This window comes from Caloenas nicobarica, chromosome 4 (genome assembly GCF_036013445.1).
Source record: "Caloenas nicobarica isolate bCalNic1 chromosome 4, bCalNic1.hap1, whole genome shotgun sequence".
In the NCBI taxonomy this organism is placed as follows: Eukaryota; Metazoa; Chordata; class Aves; order Columbiformes; family Columbidae; genus Caloenas; species Caloenas nicobarica.
Window position 1 is genome coordinate 76,376,525 of NC_088248.1, and position 20,535 is coordinate 76,397,059.

General features: G+C 50.4%; 1 protein-coding gene across 2 annotated transcripts; it reads right to left on the bottom strand.

Moving 5' to 3' along the window:
- Positions 1–1,705: 1,705 nt before the first annotated feature.
- On the bottom strand, positions 1,706–20,196 carry LZTS3 (leucine zipper tumor suppressor family member 3). Of its 2 annotated transcripts, none has more exons than XM_065634457.1 (3): positions 19,734–20,196; positions 16,590–17,351; positions 1,706–11,208 (listed from the first exon to the last, which is right to left on the bottom strand). In XM_065634457.1, the coding sequence occupies exons 1-3, from the start codon at positions 20,181–20,183 to the stop codon at positions 10,498–10,500; spliced, it is 1,923 nt and encodes a 640-aa protein (XP_065490529.1). In that variant the 5' UTR covers positions 20,184–20,196; the 3' UTR covers positions 1,706–10,497. The 2 variants fall into 2 exon arrangements, with proteins under 2 accessions (XP_065490529.1, XP_065490528.1); XM_065634456.1 differs by having other exon boundaries at positions 16,590–17,420.
- Positions 20,197–20,535: the final 339 nt, after the last annotated feature.

The window sequence follows — 20,535 nt, forward strand, 5'->3', positions numbered from 1 at the left end:
GCAGATGTCCCTGCTCATGGCAGGGGGGGCACTGGGGGAGCTGGGGAGGGCCCTTCAACCCAAACTGTTCTGTGGTTCTAGTGGTCTGAGCGTAGCTTCTCTGAGACTTCTCCATACCGGTGTGGATTTGGGTCATGAACAGCGTGTGGTGGAGGCACATGTCTCAGCTGACGCCCCTCATCGCAGCCTTACCCACAGAACTGGGGTGTTTGAGGTGGGAAAGGACCTCCAGAGGTCATCTGGTCCAGCCCCCTCCTCAAGCAGGGCCACCAAGAGCCCATTGACCAGTGCCGTATCCAGGCAGCTTTGGAATATTTCAAATATTCGCAGCTCCTCTGTGCCCAGACACCTTTCTTCTTTCCGCTGCAGGTTTTAAGCATTGGCAAACCGTAATTAAATAAAACTGTGTGCATGGAAACGCATTAAGCAGGGCTTAGAATATAGACTGACTTAATATTTCTATCCTTTCCTAATCGTTCGACCAGGTGAATTTCCCTTTCTCCTCTTCCTTCACATCAGCCTTCTATCCACTGGCAGGTGAGGAATTCACACGTTTAGGAGACCAAATGGAGTTGGAGGAGAGCCATGCTTGTTGCGGTGAACTGAAATAAAAATCTTGTGTCACTGATGTCACCTCAGACCTCAAACCTGGTCTGAGGGGAAGCATTGAATCCCTGACATGCTTGGCTTTGCTCCGAGAGGCATCAGCGTTGCCATGGGAGGACAGGAGACCTCTCTAGCAAAGCTGGTGTTGGGAAAAGTGTTGGATTTGATGCTTTTTTTAGAAAAATAATGTTGGTATGATTGTTGTTTTAATGTGACACTGGCGAAGCAGGTGGGGTGGGATTCGTTTGAGTAAAAGCCTGCAGTTTGGCAGGAGATTTTGGACGTCATGAACTCCCTGCTTGGGAGGGAAGGCAAAGTGGACCTTACCCTGGGGTCAGCCTCCAAAACTGCCTCCATGGCAACACCCTCCTCTCCACCCCAACCATCCAGGGATCCAACATGAATTTGATGCTTTTTGACTGTGTTTTCTGCTCCTTCAGCCACATGAAGGGCTCGTGCAGGGGAAGCAGCTCTGTTATCCCATGCAGCACCAGGATGGACATCTCCAACCTCCCTGCCCTGTTCCTTTCAGCCCGAACAGCCGCTCCCCCAAACCATCTCCCTCCCTGGCCTCGCAGCCTCAGCACAGCGCAGGTTTCTCTGGAGGTGGCAGCCTCCAAGCCCCAGAGATGGGAGAACCCCACAGAGATGCTGCAGCGGGAGATGCGGCTGCTCTGAGCGAGGTCTTGGCATGGGAGGGATGGGGAATTAGCTCATAGAATCATAGAATAGTTTGGGATGGACTTTCCAAGCTCCCCCAGTGCCCCCCCTGCCATGAGCAGGGACATCTGCACCAGCTCAGGTTGCTCAGAGCCCCGTCCAGCCTGGCCTGGGATGTCTCCAGGGATGGTTCATCCACCACCTCTCTGGCCAACCTGGGCCAGGCTCTCACCACCCTCAGGGCCAACTATTTCTTCTTCATGTCTAACTTGAAGCTCTCGACTGGAGGATGCTGGTATGTCCAAGGTGAGATCTTCCCTGCAGCTCCCTCCCAAAGTCCCGTGTGGGTCTTGCTGCTGCTTCTACCCACAACATGACCACACAAACCACACAGTCGGGTTTTTAAAACGGGGCCTTTCTCCATTTTATTTTGCCCAATAAAAATCCTTCACAGTTCGGCAGAGATAGGAGAATGAGAGATACGTATACATATAGATCTTAATATATATTTATATATATACATACCTCTGTACAGATATATATATATTCACCGTAGAAAATCGCAAAGGCAGTAGCTCTTCACATCTTGGAAACATACAACAGACGAGCAGTAGATTGGGAAGTGCGGTATAGTTTTAACAAGAACTTCCAAAACTGATACACCTTTGCTGTACAAAAAATCCCAGAATGCTGCGTTTTATCTCTTATCTGTAAATACACTGACCAGAGGCAAAGTCAAGACAACGGTGTTTGGAAGTGACCGGTGGACAGGAGAGACACTCAACTTTATGGAGTTCTTTTTTAAATATTTTATTTTTTAAGTATATATATATATATATAATTCTTAAAATTTTTAATTTTTTTTTTTTTTGCAAACTCTCATTAAACGCAGTTCAGAGAACCAGCAACAGTCAACGCAGAAACAAAACAGTAACGGAGTCGAGTTCAGAACACTTCTGGTTTGAATTCACAGTAAGAGCAGAGAGAGACCGAGGCGTCAAGAACCGAACAAGAGGAGAGAAACCACAAGGCTGGGGCTGAATTTGCAGTTGTGTACATCCAAAATATTGGATGGAGGATCTAATGCAAAGGTCCTACACAGAGACACAGCTCACCCGGCAGTGGAGCAGCACCGAGGAGCTCCAGCTGCTTCTCCACGGGGCTTTTATTGCTGGTGAAATCAGACAGCAGGTTTGCTGCACCAACCTGATGTTCTCCCATCCGGGAGCTGGGTTTTTTTTTGGGCATGGGGGACAGGACACACCTCTTGATCTGCTGGAGGACGAGACGCAGAAGACGGGGCGACTAAGCAACATGCATCGATTTTAGGACAAGGAAACCCTCACAAGCGTACTGCCCGGTGCAAGGCAAAGACTGAGAGGGAATTCCTCTCGGCTCACAGCGTTTATCAGGTCCGAGTGAGTGCAAATGAAGACACCTTGGAGGAGCTTCAGCCCTGGGCTGGGCTCTGTGGGGACGCTGCTGTGTGGAAAGGGACTGCATAGACACATTGGCTGGTTGTGCAGCATTTGGTTTTTTTTGCACCGGTGATGCAGCAGTTTTGCACCGGTGATGATGGAGCTCTGCCCATGCACGATTTGCTCCCTTCGGCCACTGGAAGGGAACCCATGTGCCAGCCATGAGGGAAGCAGGACCTTCCCCTCCGAGAGGGCTCCTAGGACAGCCTGACTCTCAAGGATGGCAAAGCCAGTGTCGTGGTCACCCACTGCTGTCCGATTGTCAACAAACGTGACTCTGTGAGCTCAGATACCCCAGGAAACAGAGTGACTTCCATGTGGGTGAGCTGATGGAGAAGACCTGCTGCAGGGACCCAGTAACAGCCATGGGATGGGCACCAGAGGGGGATGGACCACACCTCCTGGGGACCCAGACTGGTGGTCTGCTGGATATGGGCAGCTTTGGGCTCTCCAGACAAATGAGAACCTCCAAGCTCAAACCATTGGTGATTATTTGGACCCAGACTGGACCTCACATCCCTTTCCCAAGGAGGAGAGCCCAGGGCTGAAGCTGTGAAGGTATTTAAGGGAACATTGGCTTCCCTGCAGGTGTCAGAGTTGGGAATAGTCAATAGTCCCTTTTAAATCTCTCTAGAAAAACCTATTGCTTTGTGACAGAAAGCTGAGACTTTCTGCCTGAGAAAACAGATCTGTAAAAGAGCCATGAAAACACAATCCTGCGTGTCAGGGGTTGTCCCAGGCTCCAGATCTAATTGGTCCCCTTCATTGGGAGAACCAGGCTTATCATGGAAATGCAGAAGCTCGTTTCTGGTGTTGCCAGCAGTTGCACTGCTGGCATGGAATATCCTATTGGGAAGCCAACATCTGCAAACAGCTGGATGTGATCCCAGCCCCTCGATACACTAGGGATCGGGTAGCATGGGAAGCCCCAGAGCTGGCTGGTTGAGGTGTTGCAATGGTGTGAAGCCCCATGCAGCCATCTCAGGTGACATGGGGATGTCCTTCAGCAAGAAGCAAGATTGCTCTTGGAGGTAAAGCAAGGCTGATCCAGCTGAGATGGAAATGATGGAGAGAAGGGGATTAGTAGTCTAGAAAGCTCCTCTGAGGGTAGGGTTGGACATGCCACTCTCAGTGGGGGCTTTGGGCTTCAGCTCCGGCTTGTTTAGACATATCTGGGAGAGTACTGGGAGAGGCACTGGCTGCTCCTGGGACAGTGGGGATGATGATGATCTAAAAGGAGGCAGGGGAGTCTGGAGAGCTGGGGCAGGGGAGTAGCAGGGCACAGGCAACATGATGAGCAGATCTTTAGCAAGTGGTCTTGGTGAAAAGTGACTCCATAAAGTGGCCTTCAAGGTTTAGGCTGAAGGGTTGGGTTAGAATAGTGGCCAGTTGGACCTGCTCCCATCCAGGACAGAAGTGAGAGCTGTCACTGCACGTCAGCAGGATTTCGTGGTCTTGGTAGGAACAGAGCAGAGAAGGCTTAGCATGGGCATGGAGCAGAGGTATGGGGAAGAGACATGTGCCCGAGGCCCAGGGCCACCCAAGCACCTATCCGCAGAAGCACAGGTCTCCCACTGGCCTATGCTCCATGTGCCAAGGCTGGGAGCAGTGCCAGGGACCTTCATGGGGTGATGGTGGCCACAGATGCCATCAGCACCCCAAGCAGGAAAAGCAACAACCATGGTGCCTTCACCTTGGAGGATGGTTCCCTGGTAAGGAGGGTGCTGAGGATGTCCTGGGGTGAGCTGGAGAGAGGACACCAAGGGGGCAACCAGCAGGACCACCACCTCCCAGGATACACATTTTCCTGGCCAGTTCAACTGGACCCTGTAGCAATGTCTGCTGGTCAAGTAGAGGAGACCTGTGGCCATGGAGACAAGTATAACGGCTTGGTGTGCAGCCTCTCTTCTCTCCAAGGAAAAAGGCGAGTTGCATCCATCCATTCTGCCTCCTGGAACAGCCCTTGGTCCACACTCTCCCTGGGCATTGCATGGAAGTGGTTGGCACAACCATGGAGGATATTGGTGTAATTGACTGGGGACAATCAGCTCACCCAGGAACTCCTTTCTACCCAGTCCTGTCTAGCACAGGAAAGGCCTCTCATGGCCATGCAGATGTTCCCAGGTGGGACATGGGGAAACCCAAGCCCTCTCCTGTCCCCTGCCAGCTCTCATTCCCCCTTCCCAGCCCGCACTGGCCTCATCCCTCCCCAGGAAAGTCAGGAGGCAGCTCCAAGTGTGCAGTCCAATGCCCTCCAGAGATCTTTGGTCATGTTGCTTGTGAGCTCGCTGTCTTGAGCAAGCTATAAAGTGCCACTACGAGGGGCAGGAGTGGGGTGGGTTGGTCCTTTCCATGGGCAGAGCTCAGGGCTCAAGGAGGTCACTGCAGGGAGCCACCATCTGCAAGGAGGTTTGGGGGGACAGGAGGTTGCCCTGATGAGGCTGCATCTGGAGTACTGGGTCCAGTTCTGGGCTTCCCAGTTTAAGAAGGACAAGGAATTACTGGAGGGAGTCCAGCGGTGGGCTACAAAGATGATGAGGGGCCTAGAGCAGCTTTCTTTTGAGGAAAGACTGAGAGAGCTGGGGCTGTTCAGCCTGGAGAGGGGACCTTATTTATGCTGATAAATATCTCAGGGTGGGTGTCAAGAGAATGGACCAGACTCTGTTCAGTGGTGCCCAATGACAAGATGAGGGGCAACGGGCAGAGACTGGAACACAGGAGGTTCCATCTGAATATGCGGAGAAACTTCTTTGCTGGGAGGTGCCAGGGCCTGGACCAGGCTGCCCACAGAGGTTGTGGAGTCTCCTTCTCTGAGACATTCAAACCCGCCTGGACACGACCCTGTGTGATCTGCTCTGGTGACCCTGCGTTAGCAGGTGGGCTGGACTGGATGATCTCCAGAGGTCCCTTCAACCCCAACCAGTCTGTGATGGGCAGAGGGGACTTCAGCCTTAACCAGGGGACGATTGCAAATCCTGTCTCAGGATGACAGCAAGCATTGGAGCAGGACTGTGTCACCAGGGAGTCCATCTCAAGTGGATTGCCTTCCTAAGAGGTGCTGAGCCCCTCCATTTCCACTGCAACCAGCAGAAGCTCAGGGGGTGCTGAGCACCCTCCACGTAGCACTCAGCACTAGAATGCAGCCTCGGCTGCTGCTGTCGATCCCATTCACCGATATAGAAGCCACAGATCTTTCTTGTCTCTTCATTTAATCATTGTATATACAGAGCTGGGCTGTTATTTACATCCAAGTACACTTCTCTCCATATAACGTAGCAGCGTAAGAGCAACAATTCGATTTCTGTCTTGAGTGCGAAAACCCGGAGGTGATCTCCCTCCGGCACGATGCCAGCGACAGCAGGAACGGTGCAGCCGGCTGCCACGAGACAGTGGCAGAAGCTCAGTGGGACTGTGTAAAGCACAACAACGCGCTATGGTTGCGGCATTCACACCCAGGGTGAGACGGGAGTGTTGGCTGCGTGAGGGGAACCAGTACAGCTGGGTCGGCATCTTACAGCGACCTTGAAATGATGGTGGAGCAAAGCAACCCCACTTGGCAGGTGGGAAGAGGGGCCGCTTAGACCTTCGGTGGCACCAGGAGGGCCTGCTCAGCCCAAATCCTCATGGATGGAAGTTGCTGGAGCTGATCAGTGTCCCCTGTTTGTTCATGTAACAGCCATGTGAGTATGCTTGGAGCATGACTCAGTTGCCCACACGTGGGTGATGTGCCACTAGAGGTGCTCCAGGTCCTTCCACCACTGGCTTGGCTCTTGGATCATCTTGGCCAGGCCCATCTATCAGGTGTTTAAGAGCATCTCTAATGTGTCTGGACCCCATGTGTGGGCAACTGACCTGAGACCTTCATGACCACAGATTTTGCTGATGGCCAAAGACAAGTTAAATGTGACCTGTTGTTTCAGTAGAGACACTAACCGTGTACAAGATATTGAGGGCAGTACTTGGAGAATTACACGTGAGCAACTGCATCACACTGAATCCCATCAGCTCCAGAACTGGGTGCGCAAAGGCAGAGGTGACAGATGTATTACGATCAAGACCAAACTCTGAGTTGAACTTCACGGGACAGAAACATTTTATCAGCCCTGCCTGAGCCTCCAAGAGACAATATGTCAGCCTCCTTGGCTGTTCCCAGGATATGTCATCAAAACACAAGTCTGGCACCCCTTGCTATCTTGCTCCAAGGTTAAGACCCCAGGGCCTCAATGGAGACCAAGCTTATGATGGGAGACTTCATCCCGTCAGTGGATAAAAGTGTTAAGGTCTGGAAAGAGCTAGGTGAGCTCCCATCTGGGGCCAGATGGGCACAAACAGCAGGAACCCAGGTGTCCCACCATCATTTTGCTCCATCTCTGCTGAGCAAACGGCAGTCACCTGCAAGAGAGACTGGTTACCAGCTTGTGGCCGCAGTGGTAGCACATGGGAGAGGACGTGATGGGGAGCAGCATGTCCAGCAGTAGGGAGGATTCCTGAAGAGCAAGAATCTTTCATGGCAGTTTGACTGAGGGCACTTGCCAAAAATGTGTATTTCATGTCACAGTAGCATAGGGGGGTGGTTTCTGCAGGACAGCTGAGTGTCTGGGGATGCTGTGTGAATCCCAAGAGAGGAAAAACCACCAGCAGCAGCATAGTGTCTTTAATGGGTGTCTGCAATGCTCTCATGTCATCCAGGGAATGTCCACAACCGAGGCTGCTCAGATCTGGATGGAAACTCTAGATCAAAGTGATGCAGTGAAGAAGAAGGTGAAAGGAGTGTACTTTTCCTCCTCCAAGGTGGAAAATCTCTCCTTGCCGCTCCTTCTCCATCCCAAGGAGCTCTGCAGTCCCTGATGGATGCACTGTGAGGCTGTTGAGTCCCTGGGCAGTCCAGAACCTGTGTGCCTTGAGGTTTCACTGGGTCCATGAAGACACACTCATTCCTGGCACCACTGCAAAAAAATATGTAGGAAAAAGATGACGGAGCAAACCTGGCATGCTGGAGGACTTGGCTGACTGCTGCTGACTGGAACCAGGAATTTGAGGAGGTCAGACAAGCTCCTCCTGCCTGTGGATTAGCAAGGAGCTCTGGTAGAAGCTGTCCCACATGGTGATGCCGATGTCCATTCCTCTTGAGCATTAACGCAGTGGGAAATTATGGTGTACAACCTCCTCAACAGCAGCTCCTTGAAACTCAGTCACTCTGGGTGTCCTTGAGCTACCAACTGAAATGCTGTTTTCTGCGATGGTTAGTGGGAAACCAACCTCGACATCAGCAGAGCCAGGAGGAGCAAAGTTGGAGGTGACCCTCCAGGTTATTGGACCCATCTTCTGGTTAGGGCACTTGCCGTTATGTTTGCTTTTCATATGGTGGCTTCAAAAACACCATATGACCATCTGAGACTGAGCCTCTTGCAATTTCTTGGTGCTTTTCCCTTTTGCCCAAGGACTGCAAAGCCCTTCACAGACACAGGTGCCTCACAAGTCCTTTGGGAAGGAAGACAGTGTGGGTTTATCTGATGTGGAAAGGGAGGCAGAGAAAGCCGAGATGACACAAGGCACCAGGTCTCCAACCCCAATGCTGTGGGATGTTTGACTCCATGGCGAAGGCCCAGTGTATGAAATGGAGGAAGCTTCAGGGTTTGCTTGGCCAAGTGTGAGGTTGCAGAGCGCATGTGAATGTCTCCCTTGGCTTGGCAAAGTCAGGTTTTCCAGACTGTTGGGTTGTGTCTTCCTCCAGTTCCAAAGACGTAGTCAGGAGCAGTGAGAAAAGCCAGCTGCTCTCAACCAGGGTCTTGGAATGCCCCAGTCTCATCACACATCTCCATTTTCTATGGCTCCAGGGATCGCTGCCAGCCACCAACAGTTTCTGCTCAGTAATATTGTCTGTTGACCTTGGCTGGAAATTGGTGGGACTAACTGGAGTCTCCTCTCTCCTGCTCAACCTCTTTGCTCAGTCTGGAGCTCACTGCAACCATGTTTGATGCCAGCTTGAAGGTCAGACCTGATGATGGGGAGGGAGGAGCTTTCAGGGAAGGGAACATGGAAAATGAGTAGCTTCAGGGCTTTTGTTTGGAAGGTCTTCAGCCCATCAACACCCTGAGGTTCTTCCTTGGTATGCAGGTGAAATGTGATCTGGCCAAACTCCATGGGCACACAGACATCCCATGATGTCCCAGTGCTAATTCTAGTTTTGTTCTTCTAGCTGCTCCCCAGGACAAAGAGCCGAAATTCCCAGTTGCATTGGTCCTTTGGCCACTGCCCACTCAGTGCCAACTCCACTTTGTAATATTTTTTACACTTTGCTGTGGGTCATACTAAAAAAGTGTCCACGAAAGGGAGAACCAGACCCACCTTGCCCACCTTTTAAAGCTGAATGCTGGTTTTTGGTGCCTGCACCCTTCTCAGTGGCTGTGCCTATAGGATTTGATTATTATTCTGCCAGGGCATAAGCACTTGCATCACCTTAAGTGTTTTCCCTTCTTATGACTGCTTTCCTGCTCAGAGTTAGTAGCTGAATATTTTCTTAAGCTAGGCCTGAGTTATCTCTGTCCCTGGAATGCGTGATGCCAGATGGGATGGCTATGGATGCTGTACTGAAGGTGATGTAGCGATAATGCTGATATGTGCTCACTGCAACTGCTGAGTGAGGCTCGGATGGCATTTTTTAAGTAGACCCTGGACCAGGAGAGTGCACCAAAGCATCACTCATATCAGAATGGGGTAGCACAGTTGCCCATTGTTGAGGCAAATTGCTAGAGCTTCAGTTTGCATAAACATCCCGCAGGTTTAGAGGCTTTCCCAAACCTTGATTCCATTGACTTTGTGAAGAAAAAGGACTCTTGGGAGGGGACACTATCTTGGATTTCCAAGTTTTTTTCTTGCCATAGCCAAGTTGAGTATACGGTAAGAATAGGGGGACAAAGGCAGAGGTGGACAGGTGTTTCTGCCAGAGTTGGTCACAACCCAGGAGAGAAGTGGAACTGCAGAAGGAAATCACAACGGAATGAAAACGCAGCAGATGTCCAGTTCTGCTGAACCTCCGAAGAGGCTCCTGCTGGGCGATCATTCCTTGTTGGCTTATGTTACAGGCTCATCCAAGGATGTCCTAACCTCTTGCAACCATGGTAGCCATGGGCTGGCAAGGGGGAGTCGTCTGGTAGAGATATGTCTGGTTTCACTGAAATCAGTGGCCAACCTCCCACTGACTTCACTAAGACCACCGTCTAGACATGATACTTGATGCAGAGCAGTGAGTTTGCTCATGATCCCGAGAGCTTTGCTCCATTAGCCAATGTGGCTAAAAATACCCTAAAAAAAAAAAACAAAAACAAAAACCAAACCAACCTGCCACTTTGAACTGTTTTGCTGCACGTATAAATGCTTGGAAAACCAAAGAAACCAAATACAACCCTCCAAAACAACCAACCGAAGAGGGGTGAATTGTAGGAGAGGGGATGGCAGCCTCTAGCAAAGTAACAGTCACGGCAGACTACACAAGAGCCAACTGACCCTCACCAGCTGTACTAGGAAGAAGAAACCAAAAGAGATGTTGCATTATCGATAGAAAAACAACGCACATCCACAGTTATTTTACCTACAAAGCACAGAAGTTTAGAGTAAAGGTGGTGGAGATCAGTGTGAGCAGACTCGCACTGCTCCTACAGTAGCGTATTATCCTTCGGAAGATCACTGGCTTGAGTAGGCAGTACATGCACAGCAATAAAAAAAAATTAAGTTGTATTGTCTTGGTCCCACCTCAGATCTCGGTGGACTCTATCCGCTCGAGTCTGGAGGGAGTCCATGGTTTCTTCTCCTCAGTGTGCGGGGGGCTGGTGGCCTTTGTGTTCATCTCGTTCACCTTGTGCTCCAGGAGCTGGTTCTTCTGGTACATCTCCACGTAGTTCAGCTGTAGTTGCTTCTGGTACTTGATGACTTTCTCCTTCTCTTCCTGCCATGTGCGCCGTTCCTCCTCAAAGTCCATCACCTGCTGCTCCCGCTGCTGCCGCTCCAGCTTCAGCTCCGTCTGGAGCCTCTCCACCTCCTTCCTCAGCGTGTTGACGCTGTCCTCGCTCTGCCGCTGCATCTTGGCTTCGTCGCTCTCGCAAGCCAGCGGGTCCCGCAGCTTCTCACCAAGGTCCCCACCAAAAGGCCCCGGAGGTCCCATGCTGGCAAGTGTCCGTTTCAGGCCGGAGACCTCCAGCTCACAGTGGTTCAGTTTTTCCCTCAGCACCTGGACCTCGCTCATCTTCCGCTGCAGCTCGCTCTCGCAGATCTCCAGGTTGACGCTCTTGGAGCTGTAGGAGTCCTTCAGGGTGAGGATCTGCTCTTCCTTCTCCCGTAGGAAGTTCTTACCTTCCTTAAGCTGTGTCCGCAGTCCCACGATCTCGTTCAGCTTCTGGGAGACATCCGCTTGGGAGTCCTTCAGCTGCTGCTTGAGCAGGGAGATCTCACCTGCCTTCTGGCACACCTGCAAGGAGATCATCCATGAGGCAGGAGGAAGGCAGTGATGACCCGCCACCGCTGCTTGTCCCCCATGCTGCCCATGAAACGTCTCCGTGGCCTCACGTTGGCAGGAGGCTCAGGTAGGAGCCTCAAGGCCTGAGCTCCAGCCTTCACCAGGACACAGACCTAGAGGTTGTCCCCGCATTTGTGGGGGACATTTGGTGTTTCTTCGTGGCTCTCGGGGACCTGATGCTGTTCCCATCTGGTGTTGATCAAACAGCTAAGTGCTGTGGTCCTCACCACTGGTGCTTTCCTCCCTCCATTCATGTTACTCACGTAACCACAACCCCAAACCTCTGCTCTCAGGAGGAGTTCTCCCACTGACCTCAGTGGGATCTGGACCCTGAACAAGCCTGAAACAGAAACATCTCAGACCCAGAGACCACCCGGGCTCTCCTCAAGCACAGGGAGTGTACGACAGGATGCAGAGACAGTAGATATTACTTACTTGTCTTATGACACTTTCCTTCCCAAAGGCTTCTGAAGAACCCAGTTGACTAAATTTTAGGGTTCACTTCACTGGGGACAGTCCAGAGACTGGTAACTATTTAATTCTTTTTGGGAAAGGGCATGAAGACTGACAGCCCCTCTGCCAAAGATCAAGGAGACACCTGCAACCCTTGTTGAAATGGGACTACCATATGCTGTCTTTGGGCACTGGAATTTCAGGTTTTGTCATGCCTGGCTCAAGTCTCATCCATGTAGGAGGGTACAGAAACCCAGTGGAACTTCCCTTGCTGCGGTGGGTATTTGCTTTACATAGGTGTCACAATTCAATGTGACATTCCTCTGCACCTGCGTAGTCCACCAAAGGTGATAGTTGCAACTGTGGGTGTAGGAAATGAAGGGTAAAAATGACCAAAACCTTGTTTTCCCATGAACTCTGTGTTTTTCAGAGCCTGCACTGGTAGATCTGATCTGTCTGCTGTGGACGATTGCAGAGACAAACAGTCCCTACCTGCTCCAAGGAGCCATCAGCGTTCAGAGAGGATAGGCATAATTAAAAATAGACTTGGTAGCCACCTCCAGACCAGGGTGTCCTGTCCTCCTGAAGCTCCTGTCTCTTGTCACATGTGAAATTCTTGGTCTTTCCTCCCTCCTGTGGTGCCTGCAAGGTCCCTTGCTGCTCTGCTCCTGTTGGGTCAATGCTCCTCAAACTGTCCTCTCCACTGCTTTCATTGCAACCTCCACCTTTCCCCTAGAGGACTCACCTGCTGCATAATGTTGAGCAAGACCTCAAAGCTCATGTATCAGGATAATCCAGTGGTCACTACGAATGGCTGAAGAGCTGGGAGATGTACCCAGTCACTTCCTACTGGTAGCAGCTTTCAATGAAGCTGACAGCTGTGGTGGTTCCCAATGCAGACCTAAATCTGTGAGTAACCACATCCACACCAGCACTTGTCCATAGCAGATGCAGAACCGTGTCACGCTGGTTTAGTTTTAGTTAGAGTGGAGTAATTACTGCCTTAGCTAAAAATTTGCACAATTTGCTGAAAGTGCTCTCCCTGGGCTGGCTTTTCCCAAAAGGCAGAGAAATACATGACGAAGAACTGCTTGGGTAGGAAAAGATCTAGGAAACACAGTCCATGGTGTCTGGAGAGCAAGTCAACAAGTCAACATTTGTAAGTGTCTACAAATTCTAGGCGTCTTGATCCATAAGCTGAATCCTTGTATTTACGTCGACATCCCTGGGTTAGCTGTTGCAGACAGAACTATAGAAATGAAATGAATAATCAAAAGCCCATCTGCAGTTTTACTGGTGCAAAATCAGGGAACTTTCCAGACCTAACTTGTTGGAAGAAACAAAAGACCTGGGCAAGAACAGCTGGCATCATGTGGGACAATGCAGCCAGCTTGGTCTGGGCTGTAACTTGCAGAGTTTTTTTACAGCAAGCCTCTAATGAGCTCTGCTGAACATCTGCAAATAGCACATTTCAGAGCCTAATTAATCCCAGCTTCATTGACTTTCCGTCAGGATTAGCAGAATAAAATTTGGGTGAGAATTAAGGGGCAGGCTGGCAGGGGTGACACTGTTGTGGGAGTCTATTACAGGCCACCAGATCAGGGTGAGGAAGTTGATGAGGCCTTCTACGGGCAGCTGAGCGTGGCCTCACAGTCACAGGCTCTGGTTGTTATGGGGGATTTTAACTACCCTGATGTTTGCTGGAAGGACTACTCAGCCAGCCAGCCTCAGTCTAGGAGGTTCCTCCAGTGCATTGACGATAACTTCCTGATGCAAATGGTGGAGGAGCCGACTAGGAGAGGTGTGCTGCTGGATCTCGTCCTCGCTAACAAGGAGGGTCTGGTCGAAGCAGTAAAGGTGGGGGGCTGCCTTGGTTGCAGTGACCATGAGATGGTGGAGTTCAGAATCTCCTGTGGTGGGAGCAGAATACCGAGCAGAATTGCAACCCTGGACTTCAGCAGAGCCGACTTTGGCCTGTTCAAACAGTTGCTGGAGGAAATCCCGTGGGCAAGGCTGCTTGAAGGTAAAGGGGCCCAAGATAGTTGGTTAACTTTCAGGGACTGCTTCTACCAAGCTCAAGATCAGTGCATCCCGACGCGCAGGAAGTCAAGGAAGGGAGCCAGGAGACCTGTGTGGTTAAACAGGGAACTGCTGGGCAAACTCAAGTGGAAGAGGAGGGTTTACAAATCATGGAAGGAGGGGCTGGCCACTTGGGAAGAATATAAGGCTGTTGTCAGAGGATGTAGGGAGGCAACTAGGAAAGCTAAGGCCTCCTTAGAGTTAAACCTGGCGAGAGGGGTCAAGGACAACAGGAAGAGGTTCTTCAAATACATGGCAGATAAAACTAACACCAGAGGCAATGTAGGCCCACTGATGAACGGGGTGGGTGCCCTGGTGACAGAAGATACAGAGAAGGCAGAATTACTGAATGCCTTCTTTGTCTCTGTCTACTCTGCCGGAGGCTGTCCTGAGGAGCCCCGTACCCCTGAGGCCCCAGAGGAAGGCAGGGCAATGGAGGAGTCTGCCTCAGTTGATGAGGACTGGGTTAGGGAGCAATTAAGCAATCTGGACATCCATAAATCCATGGGTCCAGATGGGATGCACCCGCGGGTGCTGAGGGAGCTGGCTGAAGTCATTGCTGGACCGCTCTCCATCATCTTTGCCAAGTCTTGGGAAACGGGAGAGGTGCCTGAGGACTGGAGGAAAGCAAATGTCACTCCGGTCTTCAAAAAGGGCAAGAAGGAGGACCCGGGCAACTATAGACCGGTCAGCCTCACCTCCATCCCTGGGAAAGTGATGGAACACCTTATCCTTGGTGCCATCTTAAGACATATCAAGGATAAGAGGGTCATCAGGGACAGTCAACATGGCTTCACCAAGGGGAAGTCGTGTTTGACCAACCTCATAGCCTTTTATGAAGACATAACAAGGTGGATTGACGATGGCAGAGCAGTGGATGTGGTCTACCTTGACTTCAGCAAAGCATTTGACACCGTCTCCCACAGCATCCTCACGGCAAAACTGAGGAAGTGTGGACTGGATGATCGGGTAGTGAGGTGGACTGCAAACTGGCTGAAGGAGAGAAGCCAGAGAGTTGTGATCAATGGGGCGGAGTCTGGTTGGAGGCCTGTATCTAGTGGAGTGCCTCAAGGGTCAGTTCTGGGACCAATACTGTTCAATATATTCATCAATGACTTGGATGAGGGAATTGAGTGTACTATCAGCAAGTTTGCTGATGACACCAAGCTGGGAGGAGTGGCTGACACGCCAGAAGGCTGTGCTGCCATCCAGCGAGATCTGGACAGGCTAGAGAGTTGGGCGGGGAAAAATTTAATGAAATATAACAAGGGGAAATGTAGAGTCTTGCATCTGGGCAGGAACAACCCCAGGTTCCAGTACAGGTTGGGGAATGACCTATTAGAGAGCAGTGTAGGGGAAAGAGACCTGGGGGTCCTGGTGGACAGCAGGATGACCATGAGCCAGCACTGTGCCCTTGTGGCCAAGAAGGCCAATGGCATCCTGGGGTGTATTAGAAGGGGGGTGGTTAGTAGGTCCAGAGAGGTTCTCCTTCCCCTCTACTCTGCCCTGGTGAGACCTCATCTGGAATATTGTGTCCAGTTCTGGGCCCCTCAGTTCAAGAAGGACAGGGAGCTGCTGGAGAGAGTACAGCGCAGGGCCACAAAGATGATTAAGGGAGTGGAGCATCTCCCTTATGAGGAAAGGCTGAGGGAGCTGGGTCTCTTTAGCTTGCAGAAGAGGAGACTGAGGGGTGACCTCATCAATGTTTATAAATATATAAAGGGTGGGTGTCACGAGGATGGAGCTAGGCTCTTCTCAGTGACAACCAACAGTAAGACAAGGGGTAATGGGTTCAAGCTGGAACACAAGAGGTTCCACTTAAATGTGAGAAGAAACTTCTTCTCAGTGAGGGTGACAGAGCACTGGAACAGGCTGCCCAGGGGGGTTGTGGATTCTCCTTCTCTGGAGACATTCAAAACCCGCCTGGACGCCTTCCTGTGTAACCTCACCTAAGTTTTCCTGCTCTGGCAGGGGGATTGGACTAGATGATCTTTTGAGGTCCCTTCCAATCCCTAACATTCTGTGATTCTGTGATTCTGTAATAGGGTCTTCTGGATTCTAGAGCTACGTGTCGCCTCTGCACTCTTAATAAATTTAAAGTTTCTAGCCAGTCCATGGAAGGATTAAAATTCTTCACATGATCAAGCTGGAAAAAAAATGTTAGTACTGGCCATACAAACAGACTTTGATAAAATGTTCTAAAAATAGAAACAGTAGAAAAAAATTGTAAGACTCAAAAGCAGAACTAGAATGAGGAATTTGCCTTTCAGCCTTTTAAGAGAGATAAACTTATTAGCAACTGAAAACAGTGGGTTACAATGGAAAGCATGAGGTAGACTTGGCTATCGGTATCATTCTTAGCTCACTTGCTTTATATCTTAAATAAAAAAGAAAACCAAATATTTGAGAAGCAGTTTCAAGGTCTGCCCAAATGCAGATGTTAGAAGAATTTAATTAAAACAGACTTAAACCCGTTTTTGGTAGGCACAAATACCTGTATGGAAAGACCTGTATTCACTGAAACTGGTTTCAAATGTCACATGTTGGCGTGACCTGACTGGGAAGCCTAATTATTAACCAGCACAGGAGGTGTACGCAAAAAATTGTGCTCGTTTTAGTTTAATTCAAAACTACAGGCTTGGGACTCAAAGAAATGAAAAGGTGACTGAAGTGTCATCTGTTACCTGGGGGCCACCAACCCATAGCCTTTGGTGTCCGCTTAGGGCAAATAGGAGGTGTTTTGGTCTATCAGGGCCCTCAGTGAATACCTGACTCAAGGTCTGTTACAACACGGCTCTTACCTCCCACTTGGTCTCTTCAATCTTTGGGAGAAACTCAGCCTGTTCCTTCTTGAAAGCCACAAATTTCTTCTCCAGCTCCTCTCGTTGCTGCAGGAGTTGTCCCATATCATCTTGGAGTTTTTTTTTCTCTTGCTGGAGCTTGAAGATCTGGAGCTGCAATGCCTGCTGAGCCCGCTGTGCCTTTTTGGAGACCTGTTGCAATTTGTTGGCATAGTTTTGCCTCAGGTCCTCCATTTCCCTCTCCCAGATCTTCTGCTTCTCCTCAAACACTTGGAAGATGGCTGCCTCGCTTTTGTCCAAGTTCCTTCGCATCTGGAGGACCTCCTGCTCCTTCTCCCACAACCGATCTTCCAGGTCTTGGATGATGTCGTCGGTTGAAGGCGAGTGGAAAGGCATCGTTTCGTTGAGATGGTTCAGTCTGTTGAATGAAGAGGTGCTCTTGCTCGAAGACCGCCCGCTGTCTGAGGTAGATATCCCGTTGTATCCCACCATGTTCTTGTCCACGTAGGTTGTACCGATGCGGTTGATGTGGCTGGTGGAGGCGCTCATTGGACCCACGTGCTGGCTGTAACCTGTCCCGTACGTGGGCAAGCTTGTTAACGAGTTACGGCCTGAATCCGAAAGGCCCCCGACCTGGTTTGTAGTCCTGTTAAGGCTGCTCTTGTCGAGTCCACTTTTGGGTGCCGACGGGCTATTGCTGTTGGCATGGTTCAAGCTCTTTCTGTTCTCTGTCACCCCGTTGCTCTGTGGCGGGCAGAGGTTCTGCATGGAATGGAAGTTTTTAGGAACTACTGGTTTAAAGGCTGAGGGTCTAACTAAGGGCTCATTGCTCTGCAAAAAGGAAAAAGGACCACGCATCAAACATAGCAGGAAGCTTGGTAACAACACACAAAAGAGACACATCAGCAGAGGCTGGGGCTGGTGGAGCTAAGATGTCTTGGGTGAGCTCCATGTTTCTCAGCTTTATTACACCCAGGACCATTTGGGATTTAACATGAGGGATCTGTGGTCACTCATAGGGCAACACTTTGTCTTTCCTCTGCCTCCCTGAAAAAAAAAGAAATCTCGAGTCACCCCAAATCTGTGTGATTATTCCCTAGAACACTCCTTGGTTCCTGTTAGTGCTCTTTGCAAGGAGGGCCACCACCTGCCTGCCAGACCTGATTGAAACAATTCAGATTATAGAATCATAGAATCATTTTGGTTGGAAAAGCCCCTCAAGATCATCGAGTCCAACCATTAACCCACCCCTGGCACTGCCCCATGTCCCTGAGAACCTCATCTCTGCATCTGTTCAATCCCTCCAGGGATGGCGACTCCACCACTGCCCTGGGCAGCCTGTTCCAATGCCTCACAACCCTTTTTGTGAAAAAAAAATTCCCAATATCCAATCTAGACCTCCCATGGTGCAACCTGAGGCCATTGCCTCTTGTCCTGTTGCTTCCTACTTAGGAGATATTTTGAAGGACCTCTAGCACTGAGGGTGCATTTCCTTTTTGCAAAAACTGAATTGAACCCTTGGATTAGCAGCAATTCTGCCCCAGGGGTGTCACATTTCCCTCCTGCTGGCACTGATTCTTCGTCCTGTGTAGGCATCATGTCCTGCTTATGCTGGGGCAGGAATAGGTAGGAGCTGTGACCCAGCAGCAACGCTGGGTAAGTAACATGCTGAACCTGCTCTTCATGTGAATGTTTGTGTTTTCTGCATCCATAAGCAATGCTGAAGGGAGAATGGACTGCAGCTGTAAAGGATTTAGAAAGAATTTTAAAACCTTGCACATTCCTCGACCCATGAATGCACCTAGAGAAACAAAATTTTCCTCAAAATGGGATTGAGCCGCCCTTATTGCAGGTTGGGCTTCAGGTGAAAATTAACCCAGAGGAAGCCACTTTGCATTAGCAAAGATGTTTTGAAAATGCCTTCCAGGAATAACAGAATGAGCCCTGGTGAGCAGGCAAGATTGGAGACTAAAAACCTGCTGCCTGGCATGTGGGACTGAGATGGACTACAGGGGCTGCTGGATTAATGACCCAGGAGACAAGGCCACCAAACGCTGCAGAAATTAATCTGCATAAGGCAGCATCCCCAGGACACAAATTATGGGAATCGCTGAAGCAGAGCAGCAGGATGGATAAAAAACCTTTGGCTCTGGGACTTTGCTTCTCCAGGCCTGGGAGATTTTTGCTCCCCAAAGCCAACAGGAGCCATAAGGACTGGGCTTGGATGGGCTTACAGAGGTAGTTTTCAAGCCTTGTCAACTTGTCCTTCACATGGGGCACTGGGATTTTGAACAGATGCTCATAGCTGCTTTCAAGTGACAGCTTTTGGGGGCAGTGGGTTGTTGGAGATTGCCTGTAAATGGCACAAAATATAAGAGCGGGGCTCAGATGCTGGACCTACCAAAATGAGAGATGACTTGAGCTCCCTCCCCATCAACTGGGGAGGCAGGCACAGTCTTGGGTAGGCTGGAATAGCCAGTGACTTAAATACAGGCTTAAATGAGCTGGAAACTTTGTAGAATCATCAAATGGTTTGGGTTGGAAGGACCTTCAGAGCTCCCCCAGTGCCCCCCCTGCCATGAGCAGGGACATCTGCACCAGCTCAGGTTGCTCAGAGCCCCGTCCAGCCTGGCCTGGGATGTCTCCAGAGATGGTTCATCCACCACCTCTCTGGCCAACCTGGGCTAGTGTTTTGCCATCCTCAGTGTCAAAAATTCCTTCCTCATGTCCAGCCTGAATCTCCTCTCCTTTAGTTTAAAACCGTCACCCCTTGTCCTATCACAACAGGCCCTGCTGAAAAGTCTGTCCCCGTCTTTCTTATTGGCCCCTTTTAAGTACGGAAAGGCTGCAATAAGGTCTCCCTGGAGCCTTCTCTTCTCCAGGCTGAACACCCCAACTCTCTCAACCCTTACGCTTAGCTGTGGAATACTTGTTATCATGCTCTTGGGTTCCTTAAGAACTAACATTTTCCCTTGCTCAACCCCCTGAAAGCAATACGAATTATATTATCTGCATGTCAAAATGATGCCATCTACATAGTAAGAATTAGACTATCTGTCATGATTGCACCACTGCCCAAGGCTTCCTGATTTTTTAGAGGTGTGCTATGGTCATCGCACTGCTCCGGGAGGTGGGGGTTCTCACCTGGTCGAGTTTGCCGGAGATTGGCAATATCTTTGGTGGGTTACTGGGCTCTCGGTATTGGGGAGGAGGCGGCATATTCTTCTCGTTGTTGGTGGTCACGTTCCCACAGATGTCCATCTTCACCTTCTCGCTCTTACGCAGGTCGCCGTTGATGTAAAGGGAATTGGAGACCTTCTCCGACTTGTATGTCTTCTCCTCGCCGGAGTAGCGGTTGGAGATCTCCCGTGTGGAGTACCCATTGCGAGACCCCTCCATCTGCCGGCCGGTGCTCTGCGTCCGCGTCCCTACGCTCTTCATGGCGAACTCTTGGTCGTTGGCAACTCCGCTGCCCACGCTCCCCATGGTGCTCTGGGAGGTGGGTTGGGATCGCCGGGGAGCAAAACCGTGGAAGTTCTCCGGGCTGGGGTAGGTCGCGTCACTAAGAACAGGCAGCGTCTCTAGCGTGGCCATGACAGCGCAGAGCTGAGATGGAGGCACAGGTCAGTGGCACTGGGAGAAGGAGGAAAAGGAAAAGACTGTTAAAGAGGTGGGTTTTAGAATAATAGAATCATTTTGGTTGGAAGAGACCCTCAAGATCATAGAATCCAAATGTTAACCTAACACTGTCAAAAACCCACATCCCTAAGAACCTCATCTCTGTGTCTGTTCAATACTTCCAGGGATGGTGACTCCACCACTGCCCTGGGCAGCCTGTTCCAATGCCCGACAGCCCTTTCTGGGAAGAAGTTTTTCCTGTTATCCAATCATGCAATGGGGAAGCTGCTCCATGTTCTACTGAGCTGGAGCAATGGAGATCTCCTTA

Coding starts and splice junctions, on each gene's coding strand:
- LZTS3 (XM_065634456.1), bottom strand. CDS start 20,183: ATGGCCACGCTAGAGACGCTGCCTGTTCTTAGTGACGCGACCTACCCC. Junction 17,421..19,733: donor TCTCCGGCAAACTCGACCAG/GTGAGAACCCCC, acceptor TCCTTTTTGCAG/AGCAATGAGCCCTTAGTTAG. Junction 11,209..16,589: donor TTGAAGAGACCAAGTGGGAG/GTAAGAGCCGTG, acceptor ATCTCCTTGCAG/GTGTGCCAGAAGGCAGGTGA.